Source organism: Podarcis cretensis, assembly GCF_951804945.1.
Source record: "Podarcis cretensis genome assembly, chromosome: 13".
NCBI classification, from domain to species: domain Eukaryota; kingdom Metazoa; phylum Chordata; class Lepidosauria; order Squamata; family Lacertidae; genus Podarcis; species Podarcis cretensis.
The window spans coordinates 46,505,116-46,519,555 of record NC_137182.1 but is presented as its reverse complement, the minus strand read 5'-3'; the positions used below and the strand labels follow the sequence as shown (position 1 = coordinate 46,519,555).

The window sequence follows — 14,440 nt, the reverse complement described above, 5'->3', positions numbered from 1 at the left end:
TGAAGTTGCAACATAGCCTAGCTATAAATTTTTAAGGAGGAATTTAGAAATCAGCTCATTTTTTAAAAAATGAGAGGGACAAAGTCTCGACTCTCACTCTTAAAACTCCTATTAAGATATTAGCCAAGGAACTGTGGCACAACACTCCTTAAAAGTCTACGTTTCAATACTCCCATAGTAGTAACTCCCATCTTTGTTCAATGCTGCCCTCAGGCTCTCTCCCGCCACCTTTGTTACTTATCTTGTTTAGGCTGCAGGCAAAAACATACCTGTTTTTTCAGCCCTTTGACTAATGAAGCAATCTATGGCCTTTAAAGCTTGGGGCGAAGCATTGCTGGTTACCCTACTATATTGTAAACCACCCTGCAGTTTACAAATGCAAAAAGAATATTAAACAATAAAATTAAAAAATACGTAGTCGCAACAGCTCTTTTTCTGAAAAAGTGGGTGGCTCTTAAAAGAGCCTTTGGGTATGTGAGGAGGCGAAATTCACTTGGAGCTGGTGTACTTGGTGACGGCCTTGGTGCCCTCGGAGACGGCGTGCTTGGCCAGCTCTCCGGGCAGCAGGAGTCGGACGGCGGTCTGGATCTCCCGGGAGGTGATGGTGGAGCGCTTGTTGTAGTGCGCCAGGCGGGAAGCCTCGGCCGCGATGCGCTCGAAGATGTCGTTGACGAAGGAGTTCATGATGCTCATGGCCTTGGACGAGATGCCCGTGTCCGGGTGGACCTGCTTGAGCACCTTGTAGACGTAGATGGAGTAGCTCTCCTTGCGGCTCTTCTTGCGCTTCTTGTCGCCCTTCTTCTGCGTCTTGGTGACGGCCTTCTTGGAGCCCTTCTTGGCCGCGGGAGCGGATTTGGCTGGCTCAGGCATGGTGCTGTAATCACTCAGTCACAGGCAAAACAACAGGAAATTAGAGAAGAAATGAAGGCAGCTGCTGAGCGTCCTGTATTTATACGGCTTCCATGCTAATCGCAGGATTGAAACACTCGAATTCTCATTGGCTCAGAAACCAGCGACGCCTATTGGACGATTAGATTGTTACATGCAAATAGTAGAATTCTAAAACTTTGATTTCTATTGGATGACATAAATGCCGTCTGCCTATTGGGTAGCAAACAGCACCGGCCTTCCAATTGGACAGATAGGGTGAAACTCGAAAGCTAACCAATGGGAATGCGCACTTACAATCCGCAGGACTGAATAAAAGGCCGAGGAGCGCATTTGTTTCTCAGCTTGTGTTCTTTCTAGTAGGAATCGTGAGCTGTATATCCTTTTGAAATTAGCATCATGTCTGGACGCGGCAAGCAAGGAGGAAAAGCTCGGGCCAAGGCCAAGACTCGCTCTTCTCGTGCCGGGCTGCAGTTCCCCGTGGGTCGTGTGCACCGTCTTCTGCGCAAAGGGAACTACGCAGAGCGCGTCGGAGCCGGAGCGCCCGTCTACTTGGCTGCTGTGCTGGAGTACCTGACTGCTGAGATCCTGGAGTTGGCCGGCAACGCGGCCCGGGACAACAAGAAGACCAGGATCATCCCTCGCCACTTGCAGCTCGCCATCCGCAACGACGAGGAGCTGAACAAACTCCTGGGCAAAGTCACTATCGCTCAGGGAGGCGTCCTCCCCAACATCCAGGCTGTGCTGTTGCCCAAGAAAACCGAGAGCCACAAGGCCAAAGGAAAATAGATCGCGTTTAATCGGAACTACAGCAGAAAAAAAACCCACAAAGGCTCTTTTAAGAGCCACCCACAATTTCATAAAGAGCTTTGATCATATGAAACTTTTAGGTTTTTTTTAGTGTTGCCGTTTGAAACCGTGCGTAGTTTTCTTAAGCAGGTGTAGAAAAATGTTTCAAGGCCAATACCCATGATACAATTTAAATAATGTGATCTGTGCTACTCTTGCAGTGAAAAAAAGTTGCAACTATATAGGCTTCTGCTACATCACATCTCACTCTTGAAAGACACTAGAAGGCTGTTGTGAGAAGGATAAAAGGTTTCTGAACTTCCCACTTAAATTCTCCCTTCAATGAATATTTCCACTCATGGTCGAATTTCATGAGCGTAGTTGCAAACCTAACCCATTCCGCTGTGAGTAACCTGATTACACTCGGAGAGTTTATGTTGTGAAACTGCATAGAATTGCACAATTACGAGACTAACACAATTGAGAAATCCATGTTTGAAAGCATAAAACCGCTGCGGTTTTGGCGGCAATTTCAAATGAAAAACCCCGCGGGATTTTGAGGGCGGGGGCCCTTGAGTAGCCAATCACACGTTAGGGCGCGTCTTTCAAATTATCCGTTGTTTAACAGAAGTTACATTATCTGGCAACTCAGTTTCTAAAGTAAGGCCAAAGGAATTCTTAGTCTTTAGAAGGAAATGTCCGATTTCAATGGACTTTGCTCCCAGGAAAGTGGGTATAGGGTTACAGACGAGCTGCAATAAAGACATGGAGCCCGATCCTATGAATGTCTACGGAGAAGTCTCGCTCAGCCCAGTGCAGTTTACTCCCAAGAAAGCGTGCAAAGCAATGCAGCAGCCTTAACCAATTTATTAAGGCATCCAATCAGTCTTCGATGTATGTTATGCAGTGCCCAGTATTAAGCTTACTCTACTGAAATTCACTGTAGTTTAACACTCAGGGTCCTACAGATCACCTATTTTTACGGCTAAGTGCTGCGATGAGGTGGGCATTTGTTGAAAACTCTTTCTACTTTTATTATGTTTTCCGAGGGCGGGGGGATGAACAGAATAAACCACTTTAATCCCTATATTTCTTATAGCATTGCATTTCCATCTACCTAGGAAATAAAACCTTGGGAAGGAGCGGAAGGACGAAGGGCGGTGCTGCAAAGTCTATCCAATCAATGCCGAACCCGGGAAATTCAAATTCTGCAACGGTCCCCTGACCTCATTCAGCCAATCAGGACGCAGCCGCTGGCTATAAAAAGGCGGTCCAAAGGCCACTTGGCTTCATTTCTTTCTCCTTTCTGACGAAGAAGCTTCTATCCGCGCGAAGAGGAAGATGGCCCGCACGAAGCAGACGGCTCGCAAGTCGACTGGCGGGAAGGCGCCTCGCAAGCAGCTGGCGACCAAAGCCGCCCGGAAGAGCGCGCCGGCCACGGGCGGAGTGAAGAAGCCTCACCGCTACCGGCCGGGCACGGTGGCGCTGCGCGAGATCCGCCGCTACCAGAAGTCGACGGAGCTGCTGATCCGCAAGCTGCCTTTCCAGCGCCTGGTGCGCGAGATCGCGCAGGACTTCAAGACGGACCTGCGCTTCCAGAGCTCGGCCGTGATGGCTCTGCAGGAGGCGAGCGAGGCTTACCTGGTGGGCCTGTTCGAGGACACCAACCTGTGCGCCATCCACGCCAAGCGCGTCACCATCATGCCCAAGGACATCCAGCTCGCCAGGCGCATCCGCGGAGAGAGGGCCTGAGAAGCGCCCGCCTGCGTCCCCACAACACGAATCCAGTTTCACCACAAAGGCTCTTTTAAGAGCCACCACATGGTCGTGGAAAAGAGCTCGCACGATGCTAAATTATCTATTGCGGCTGCCGAATATCTGTTCGATTCCTAATCTTTATCTGCAATAATTTGAATAATCTGTTTCCTAGTTTTCTAATGATCTTTAGTAACTACACTACATTGGAACTACGTTTAGGAGTTTTAAGTTCATGAAACTCTTTAGTAAGTTCCACCGCCATACTTTTTCCATTTTTATGCTCTGCACACAATAGAAGAAAAGATGCTAAGCCGCTTAATTGCAGGAAGCTAAATAATCGGTTACATAACTAACATTGGCTCGGGTTAGAAACGTTGCAATTTTAAAGCAGTTCCTGGCTTTCCCCACCCCAATGTAGATTTGAAGCTGAAAGCAGCCTCTTTTTCATAGGCATGTCAAAAATACTCATGGGCTGCTTAAAAACTGACTGCTGTAATGCCAGCATTTCTTTCCTTTTAGAGGGCAGCACACACATTGCTCTCATGAAGTGATCCGGAGTTTCGCACGGCAATGTAACGCAGGGAGAAATGCCAGGTGAAAAACAGTATATCGGCCGCGAAATCTGACCAAGAAAAGCTAGCTTGTCAGAAGTGGGATTCGAACCCACGCCTCCAGAGGAGACTGCGACCTGAACGCAGCGCCTTAGACCGCTCGGCCATCCTGACTACTTAAGAAAGGGGGTTTCTTTGTTGAAGAAAGTGTATTTCATTATAACGCATTGGTTTAAGTTTAGTGAGCCATGTGTAACAACAGTGAGAATCAGCTGATAAATCAACTTGTTAGCAGGAATCACCCTCAGTGAAAACGGTCTTTCTTTCCCCAGTTTCCTTTCCCCTTAATCTGCGGATGAGGAGGCGGCAGCCATTTAGTCCCCAGCGTGGGGAGGGGAAATCTATCGCAATGAAGGAAACCTATCGCCCACACGGTGGCGCTGTACAGTTTAAAATGCTTTGCGATGGGTTATCGCTGAAGAAGCAGGACCAGTTTTCTACCCTGCTGTAATGCATGTAAATAAACAGGGGGAAAGTTCATTGGTCACGTGCAGAGGACTTTTTCGTCTTCATAGAAGAGAGGAGAGCATCATTCATTGTCACCCACACTCGTGAGGAGGAGGCTAAGGATGGTCTTTCTAAGAAGCGGGAGAGTTTTAGGCTGCCACAACTTTCCGGGGCTGATAAGAATAGCACAGACATTTCGATGTGAAATAAAATCGAAGCAGGGCTGAAAGAGGAAAAGGTCGTTTTAAGTGCATTGATGGTCTGCAGGGTAAACGGGAGTTTAGCTAATTCCTTATAGCCTTTGACGATGACTCATAAATCCACACACCATTTTGAAGCTTGAAGACAAGCCTGTGAATTGCAACAACTTAAATTCATTCAATTTTTTTCTTAAGTAAAAAATACTCTTAGCAGAGGATGGTTTCGATCCATCGACCTCTGGGTTATGGGCCCAGCACGCTTCCGCTGCGCCACTCTGCTTGTGAAGGCAGAGTCCTTTAGACAGCCTTACAAACTCATGACTTTTGTGTGTGTGCGCGGCGGCAGGGTATCTCCATCTTTCAGTTTAAAGGAAATGCTTTTTATTTAATCGCTGACTTCTCCCTCGTTAATATACTTTTGCAAGTGCCAAACACCCAGTTGCACGTCAATTATCAATCACATTGCCTGTCAATGTGAAAGGCTTGTGCACACAGTTTGTTAGATTTCTGTAACCTACGGGCGCTGCCGGACGTCATTTCTCTACCGTTTCTCCATTAAAGAGACGTTTCTGTCTAGCTGGTTCTGCCTGTGTAAAAATCCCATCTTTGCCCTTGCCTTTTACATTCACGGTTGAAGATGTCGATCAATTGCTATTGTGATGGTTGCTGCTTTTATGAAATCCCACCATCTCCACGTGATTGTATCTTTTTAACTTGCTATGATCTGGGCTCCCTTGGAATCGAGGGATTACGGTAATAATAATAATAATAATGATAATGATAATAATAATAATAATAATAATAATAATAATAATGATAATAATGATAATAATAGTTATTATACTTGCAAGGCAAAGCAAGAGTTTGAAAACTACATTTGCGTGATGCTTAAATCAGGAACAAATCTCAGGCAGAGAGCATGCCTCCAGATTCACCGCTTCCGTGCATTTGTGTGTTCTCCAATTCTAATATTGGGCTGCAAATAAACACTATTTTGTAGACATCACTGTCCAAATAACGAAATTTATGGGAGGGGAAAGTCATATCAGCACACGGGAAAGCATCTCTAACCTTTATGTTGCTTTGCTAAAGAAAGTTGGGGCGGGCGCTCAGAATGGTTTCGCCTGTGGGAATGACAGACAAATGAAAGAAATAGCAAAAAGGGTAAAAATCAGCGTCGACGAAGGTGGGATTCGAACCCACGCGTGCAGAGCACAATGGATTAGCAGTCCATCGCCTTAACCACTCGGCCACCTCGTCTCTTCCGGTAGGAGCTCTCGGGATGCTTCCTTTTGCTCAAAACAGCCGCGTGTTTCTTCTCAGGTTGTGTGTCATTTCTTTGCGATGTACAGCATTTGATATCAATTGGGAAGCCTGTTTACTAAGTGAGCCGCTACAACTTTACAATCATCCCTTTTAAAAACAGTAAGATTTCTTATAAGTAGGAAAATACCACCTTTTTTTCTTGTCGTGGGTTCCATAGTGTAGTGGTTATCACGTCTGCTTTACACGCAGAAGGTCCTGGGTTCGAGCCCCAGTGGAACCAAAGCGGTGTTTTTTTAATTGAAATTGATTGAAAAAGTCAAAGGGGGCCGAAGATTGAGAAGTATGTGTGGAAGCTATAAACAACGACTTCCTTCTGCTTTTCCCGTTCCACAGCAATTAAAGGAGGTGGTATACATTAATGCACGAGCGACACTGTTGTTTGGCCAGAATTTTATGATCTAACTCAAAGCGACGTGGAAGAAACAGAACATGCAAAAGAAAAAGAGCAATAATCTGTATGCATTACAGTATTCTAAATTTTAGGACGATGAACCCCAACGCGCCGATCCCTTCTCTCCCCACTTCAGTGCTTACTAGGACCTTTGGAACTGCATCAGAGCGTACAACTTCCTACTGTGAAATGACGAGAAAGTTCATAAGGTAGCTTTTGTTTTGTTTTACAAAAAGATAAACCACAGCTGGCCCGTACGGGGATCGAACCCGCGACCTTGGCGTTATTAGCACCACGCTCTAACCAACTGAGCTAACCGGCCACTTGTCTCTCGTAGCTTCCATAACTACATACTACAATATACACACTCAATGTGCTTAGCAGTTGCAAATATTTTTAGCCGCATAAAAGTCAGACGACGGTGCATCGGTTGAGCACGCTTGGATCCTCCATCCATCGCCTATGAGCCATCTTCTGGGGTTCCTGTATACTAGCAGAGGTCTGATTCAGTCAGATTAGGGAAATAATGGGTTTATAATGGGGTTTTATTTTTATTTCTGGCCTGCTCTCAATAAGTTCTTCTAGGGGAGAGCATCAACCTCACTCCTTTTTTAAAAAAAGAACCCTTAAGGTATTTGCTAATAATAATAATAATAATAATAATAATAATAATAATAATAATAATAATAATTTGTACCTCGCCCATCTGGCTGGGTTTCCCCAGCCACTCTGGGTGGCTTCCACAAAGACCAAAAATACAGTAAAATATCACACATTAAAAGCTTCCCTGAACAGGGCTGCCTTAAGATGTCTTCTGAATGTCAGGTAGTTGTTTATATAATTACAAGGCATTTTGAACTGGTGTTTATTTCAATTATATCCCATCTTTCACAAGGCATTTTGAACTGGTGTTTATTTCAATTATATCCCATCTTTCCTCCATGATTATAGTGGTTCTCCCTGATTTCATCCTTAAAACAACCCTGTGAGGTAGGTTAGGGCTGAAAGGTCACCCAGTGAGCTTCATAGCCGAGTTGTCTCTTTTGCTCCTGGGTGGACGGCATTCATCCATGCTTGTCCAACCCTCAATTGCCTGCACCGGCCCTCTCTTCCATTAGTGGCTCCTTGTTGTTTTTTTTAAAAACCCACAAAGAAGTCAGTCAAGCATCTGCAGATGAGCAACTAGTCAAGGCCGGAGGCATTAAGGGGTGATTGGTCCAAGGCCTTTCAGTGTATGACTAACTTTTTTTTTTTATGATAATTTTTATTATTATACATTTTATAAAATTCCCTCCAATTCTTCGTTCAATCCCGCATACAACAAATCATAGTTATTTTTTTGACTTCCTTCAACGTCTCTGACAATCATCCGTGGTTACACCTTTAATACACATTCCCTTCTTTCGTATTGCCATTTTTCCTCCTTACTCCTATTATTTCTCATAAACAATACTTATTTTCTTTTTTTACAGTGCCTCTTTAAATCCCGCTAGCGTTGTATTCACACCACATATATTTTTCAGATAATCCACAAATTTCCCCCAGTCTTCGATGAACTTTTGATCTTTAGTATATCTAATTTTCCCAGTTAATTTGTCCAGTTCTGCATAGTCTGTCATTTTTAGTCTCCATTCTTCTATCGTCGGTATTTCCTCTTGTTTCCACTTCTGAGCCAACAGGATTCTGGCTGCCGTTATCGCATACTGGAAAAGCTTACAGTCCTTTCTTCTGATGTCCTTTCCTACCATACCTAAAAGAAAAGCTTCGGGTTTTTTCACAAAAGTATATCTTAACATTTTTTTCAACTCATTATATATCATTTCCCAAAAACTTTTCACTTTCTTACATTCCCACCACTGATGAAAGAATGTCCCTTCCTTGTCTTTACACTTCCAACATTTGTTATCAACCTTATACATCTTTGCTAATTTTACAGGTGTCATATACCATCTATAAAACATTTTCATCACATTCTCCTTCAGTGTGATACATGCTGTAAATTTTAAATGCTCTTTCCACAGTTTTTCCCAATCTTCAAATTGAATATTGTACCCAAAATCCTTTGCCCACTGTATCATTACCGATTTGACCTCTTCATCTTTCGTATTCCATTCCAGCAATATCTTATACATTTTTGACAGAATTTTATACTCATTATTTATAATGTCCTTTTGGAAATTTGATTCCCTTTCCACATAACCCTTTTCCTTCAGATCTTTTTTAAATATTTCATTAACTTGGTAATGGTGCAACCAATCATAAACTAAATCTTTAACTTGTTCATATGGCTTCAGTTTCCATTTTCCTCCCTCATTAACTATCAGTTCCCCATAAGTGGCCCATTTATTTCTCATATTGATCTTCTTCACAGTTATTACCTCTAACGGGGACAGCCAGTGTGGAACTTTTGGTTCCAGTATATTCTTGTATCTCTCCCAAACCTCTATTAGTGAACCCCTGAAGATGTGGTTTCCAAATCCTTTATGAACCCTTTTTTTGTCACACCAAAGATACGCGTGCCACCCAAATCTGTTATCAAATCCTTCAAGATCTAATAATTCATTATTTTCTAACTTTATCCATTCTTTTAACCAGCATAGACAGGCTGCTTCATAATATAGTCTCATATCTGGCAGGACGAAGCCTCCTCTTTCTTTTACATCCGTCAGTAATTTAAATTTTATTCTAGGCTTCTTCCCCTGCCAGATATACCTTGAAATCACTTTTTGCCATTCTTTAAAAATTCCTGTACCCTTTAATATGGGTAAGGTCTGAAATAGGAATAACATCTTTGGTAGCACCGTCATTTTTATCGTAGAAATTCTTCCCCAAAATGATAATTTCATTCTGGCCCACACCTCCAGATCCTTCTTTATTCCCTTCCATACCGGGATGTAATTATTTTGGTATAGATCAATATTCTTGGCTGTTACCCAAATTCCCAAATATTTAACCTTTTTCACCACCTCTATCTCTGTTCGTTGTTGCATTAAATCGATCATCTTTTGATCCATATTTTTTACAATCATTTTTGTCTTTCTTTTATTCAATCTGAATCCTGCCACCGTACCAAATTTATCCATCTCGTCCAGTACCTCCTCTATACTTTCTGCTGGTTCTTCCATAGTCAGTACCAAATCGTCGGCAAAGGCTTTAACTTTATACTCATTTTGACCTACTGCTACCCCCTTTATTTGTTTGTTTTGTCTAATTGCATTTAAAAAGACTTCCAGAACCGTTATAAATAACAATGGCGATAGCGGGCAACCTTGTCTTGTTCCTTTAGATATTTTTATATCTTCAGTGATAACATTGTTCACTATTAATTTTGCTCTCTGTTCTGTATAGATTGCCTTTATGCCATTGAAAAACTCTTGACCAACCTCCATACCCAAATACCCTGGAAAATCAGTTAAAATGGCGTCACTGGTTCTTCTTTAACGTGCAAAACTAATTCTTCAATTTATTAACATAAAAGTTATTCCTCAGTTACATCTAAGACCTTCGCTTAACTCACAGCTCACCTCTGTTCCCCCTTAATGTTCTCCTTTCCTCTCCTTCTTATAATAAAGTTACTTTTGTCCTTTAGCTTATTTGAAACAGTTTCTAAAAGTTAGGGGGAAACAGAAACAATAACCGCTAGCGGCAACTCACTTTCGTTTCTGGCTCTGCATACCGTTCTGCGTCTTTATAGATCCCAAACGAACGCTGAACTCGGAGTCTTCTCTTTAATAATTCGAGACTTCTCTTAAAATTATACTCAGATTCTTCCGGTTATAAATTCAAGTCCGAATTTCTTAGTATTGAGAGCGGAGCGCTGTCTCCCGCAAGCTCGAGGCTTCGCTATTCAGCCGCAGCAATGGCTTCCCAATAGCCAGCTGTCCGTTCCGCCGTACTCTTCACCTCCTTTTCAGGGGCTACCTGACGGCCGGACGGGCAGCTAAGCGGCACCGCCGGGAACCTGGACCTCTGGACACCCACCAGAGGGTTATCGGGGGGTTTTTTAGCCCAAAAAACCTCCCTTTTCGGCCGAATTAGCTAGGGTTTCCCTCCCGGGAAAAATCCCTCGCTTGCGTCGGGTTCGCGCTCCACCGGAAGTCCAATTCAGTGTATGACTAACTGGATTTCTTGGGATCTCAGTGTCTTTGCTCAATGTACATCTGGTTTATGAGATCAGAAGCTCTGCATGAAATTGAGGGCTTTTGTCCTTTAAAGGCTTGGGTTTTTTCCCTTTCTGAGCACAGGAACACCAAATAATATGAGAGAACAAGGTTCCTGTATAGAACCTCAAAAATCTGTGATCCAATGCCAACAGACACCATTGGAGGACTGTTGCCTTCACATCCTCCTCATGAGCTGCTGAATGGCCTGGAAACATTAAGAAGCTGCCTTTACACAGAGTCAGACCACCATCTAGCTCAGTATTGTCCACACTGACTTCTTGGGACTTCTTGCATGCAAGGAAGATGCCCTACCGCCCTTCCTGTTACATCTGACTGGCCACAATGGAAATGGAGTTTTAGACTAGTTGGATCTTATTCCTGATCCAGCGCAGCTATTCTTATGTTCTTAACAAAGGAGTGCCTTATAACACATCCAATAAATGGCCTCTTTCGACTTCAGCTACTATGCATCTCACTGTAAGATTGCATTTTCCCTTCTTCAGCATTACTGATTTTTAAAAAATGTGTGTGTGTTTTATTTTTATATATAATTTGGGATTTATGTCTTTTCCTATATTAAAGATTTTCCCATGTATTTTGCCTTTGGGAGTAAGAAGTTGTAGTCAACAGTTTCACTTTGCCACTTGACTTTCCACCAACCTTGATAATATCCTTTCAGAGGGAAAGACTTTTGATTGGGCGTGGGGAAACCTGTGGCTAGAAGACTGGGTTCAAATGGCAGAGGGCATGTTAGCCTGTATACCTTGGTTTACTAAACATTAAATTTAATATATTTACCGGTAATTAACTAATTAATTAATAGATGTATGCTGTGAACCACCGGGCAGTTAACTCAAGTAAATGAAACAATTCAGTACACTCATACCCACATCTGGGATTTTCTTTCCTAGTTCACAATGGAAAACAACAACAGGCCACAGACACACAGATGCATATTTCTAAAGTCAAATTTGCTTTTATTGGCAATACAGAAACTCCATTGGTCCCATGTTGTTCCATAATTGGATTGGTACAAACCAACTTATTTATTGCACAATGTCACCCCCCTGTGCCCACTTGAGGGACTGCACATCCATTCTTCCTTGACCCCTCCCTAAGTTCATTCAAATGTGTGTTGCGGGTGTGGGGGCTAGGGACCTAGACTATGTATGAGGATAACAACACTGGAAAGTTTTGCATCCACAGCACAGGGACCGTGTCTAATCTAGTCTAGTCCAGCTTGCAATTGATGGTGCAGTGTTAGCTTGTGAGTGGGTGTAGAAAGTTTTCAGAAAGGTCAAGGCTGGCCCTGGGGGTAGCGCAAGCACCACTCGCAGGCGTTCTGGAACATGCGGAGCCACGGGGAGACCTTCAGAGACTGGCGCCAGGAGGCGGGCATCCAAGGCCACTGCCAGGAAAGGACACATCGCTCAGGGTGAGGCATCATTGCCAAGTGGCGCCCATCGGGAGAGCAAATGCCCGCAATGCCCAGTGGAGACCCATTGGGGTTCATAGGGTACTCCTCAGTTGGCAAACCCTGGTCATCCACATAGCGGAGAGGTGCCAAGCGAGCAGAGCGCACCTGGGCCAGGACTTCATCTGAGCGGAATCGCATCCGACCTGCAGGAAGAGGAAGGGGGAAAAGGTGAGTGATGAGTCGTGGACTCTCACAATATTTATGCAGCAGCCTCTCTCCACTGGCCAGCCTAGATTACTCTCAGTCCAGTAGGAACTTGCAAATGGGGCCACAAAGCCACACGAACAAGGCAGGTTTCTCAATGCTTTGTGTTGAATTCTAAAAACAAACAAACCAGGGGGGACTTCTTACTGGAATAGAATTTTCCCCAGGAGAACATGCACATGCACGCAAGGTCTGGCAGTGGTGTTAGCATAAGTCAGAGGGATCACTGGACTTGAAAAAAGGTTTCTTTTCTCTTAACCCCATTCCCAATAGCTCCTCTTGATAAAGAGTGTGCATTATTTAGCTTCTTGCATTTTGAGCTTTATGTCTTGGTTTTTTTCATATTTGCATGCTTCTGTGTTCTCTTAAAAAATGGAAATGTTTAAAAAATGAAAAAGGCGGCCTCCAGCTCCCAGTACTGAAGCTTATTAATTATTGTAATTATGTTATTAAAAGTCAACGCTGTTACATGCACCAGAGCTCTTAAGGGCAACATTTTGAATACATTTCTTCAAACATTACAGATAGCCAGTTAAAACTGTAAACATTTTATCTATCAATCAAGCATTTTTAATTCCTCTCTAAAAATAATTTGTCATTTTACATATTACTGTATAACCCGTTAATTTTTTTTATGCTTTTCAGAAATCATTGGTGTTTTATCCCCATTTCCAGTACTTGCACAGAAGGTTTTTCTAAACCTAATTATTAACCCTCTCCCCACCCCACTCAATTTTTTTAAAAAAGGATTACCTTCTCCATGTGCCACCCAGATGCCCAGGGTAGAACCAGCCATGCCCTGAAGCATCAGCGCCGGACTCTCCTCGATGCCGACGCTCACAAAACGAGACTCAAAGCGCCCAGAATTGTTGGGACTCAGCAGCACACCTGGCTGGATGGCGCCACCTGGAATAATAACCAAGATCAAGAAAAAATTTATATCTTTTTTTTTATTTCATATGATTTACATACTGCCTGGTTGTAAAAAAAGAAACCCCAAACAAACCTCAACATGGTTTAAATAAAACAATGACATTGTCAGTAAAAAACAGCCGAAGCAAGTATTTTTTAAAAAATAAAAGAATGATTAATATCAGCAATAAGCTGAAAACATTAAAACATGTGTCAATGTTCTACATACCTGGAGAGGCTTGCCAAAGCAAATAAGTTTTTAGCAGGCAAGGACAAGAGTACAGTGAAGCTGCCTGCCTATATCATGAGGCAAGGAGTTCCAAAGTGCACGCAAAAAAGATTGATTTCTTACAGATTTAAGGCTGCAGGTCTAATCTCGCTTCCCTGGTCCATTAGGGCAAACAGGGTGTTGCCCAACCAACCAAATTCTGCCCCCACTTGCCCCTCTCCTTATTTACATACAGTCAAGGAGGCGCCCCTGGCTCTCAGCTCCCTCCTCCTCCTGAGTCTCAGTGTTGCCCTTGCACGGAGCAGGGAACATGATGGGGTCAAAACTAGAATTTGCTGGCTCTGCCTGTCCACTGGCGCTGGCTGCACAGAGTTTGCCTCTCTGCCGTCTGCCAACGGGCCCCAGCCACCACTTATTTCTGAGCAGACAAGGTTAGGATTGTAACCAGAAATGCCACAATCCAAGATCTGACACCCATGCCAACACCAGAGCAGTGGCAGTTCTCAGACTTCAGGGGCATCTTCTGCAATGCTAAAATTCAGCACCACCCTCTCCTTTTGTGCTCTGTTCTACAGCATTACTGTCGTGCGGCGTCCATTGTGGCCAAACCGGTTGTACCATCCTCAAACCTCTCTTTGGCGATCACTCGTAGCTGAGCACGATTGTCTTCCACAAACACAGTTTTAAAAGCGAGTCTGTAGGCGACTGTGGAGGCCAATTCTGGATCCACACATCCTTCCACAGTGGGGACATAGGTTTCCGGGTGGGAGTTCATCACGGTGAGGGTTTTCCAAGCGTGCCTTCCTCTTAGCGCATTTCTCCCTTTCGTCCCAAGTTCGAGCGTCTTCAAAACCCATGACACCTTTGGTAAAGACTGTTCTCCAATTGGAGCACTCACAGGCCAATGTTTCCCAGGATCCTCAAACTAAGGTTACCAGATTTTTTTTTCAATGAATCCGGGGGCACTTTTCAATTTCAATGGATTTTGTATGGGGACTGATTTGTAAATCCGGGGACTGTCCCTGGGAAACAGGGGCGTCTGGTA

General features: G+C 43.7%; 2 protein-coding genes and 1 pseudogene across 4 annotated transcripts in view; 2 read left to right on the top strand and 1 right to left on the bottom strand.

Moving 5' to 3' along the window:
• Positions 1 to 415: 415 nt before the first annotated feature.
• PFAS (phosphoribosylformylglycinamidine synthase) overlaps positions 416 to 14,440 on the bottom strand; it is a 50,321-nt gene continuing 36,296 nt past the window's right edge. The window contains exons 28-30 of one of the 2 annotated variants that reach the window (XM_079951519.1): positions 13,008 to 13,160; positions 11,983 to 12,193; positions 416 to 874 (exon numbers count right to left, since the gene is read on the bottom strand). In XM_079951519.1, coding sequence (XP_079807645.1) covers positions 490 to 874; positions 11,983 to 12,193; positions 13,008 to 13,160 — 749 coding nt within the window. In that variant the 3' untranslated portion in view covers positions 416 to 489. Of the gene's footprint in view, positions 875 to 11,527; positions 12,194 to 13,007; positions 13,161 to 14,440 lie in introns of those variants that run through there. The other variant, XM_079951518.1, reaches the window with a different exon arrangement.
• On the top strand, positions 1,137 to 1,765 carry LOC307200245 (histone H2A type 2-C pseudogene; annotated as a pseudogene). The gene has a single exon. The product of its transcript is annotated as a histone H2A type 2-C pseudogene (transcript).
• LOC307200117 (histone H3.2) lies at positions 3,019 to 3,521 on the top strand (the record flags this gene model as incomplete). Its single annotated transcript, XM_079948500.1, has 1 exon — positions 3,019 to 3,521. One exon carries the CDS (start codon positions 3,019 to 3,021, stop codon positions 3,427 to 3,429), a length of 411 nt encoding a protein of 136 aa, XP_079804626.1. The 3' UTR covers positions 3,430 to 3,521.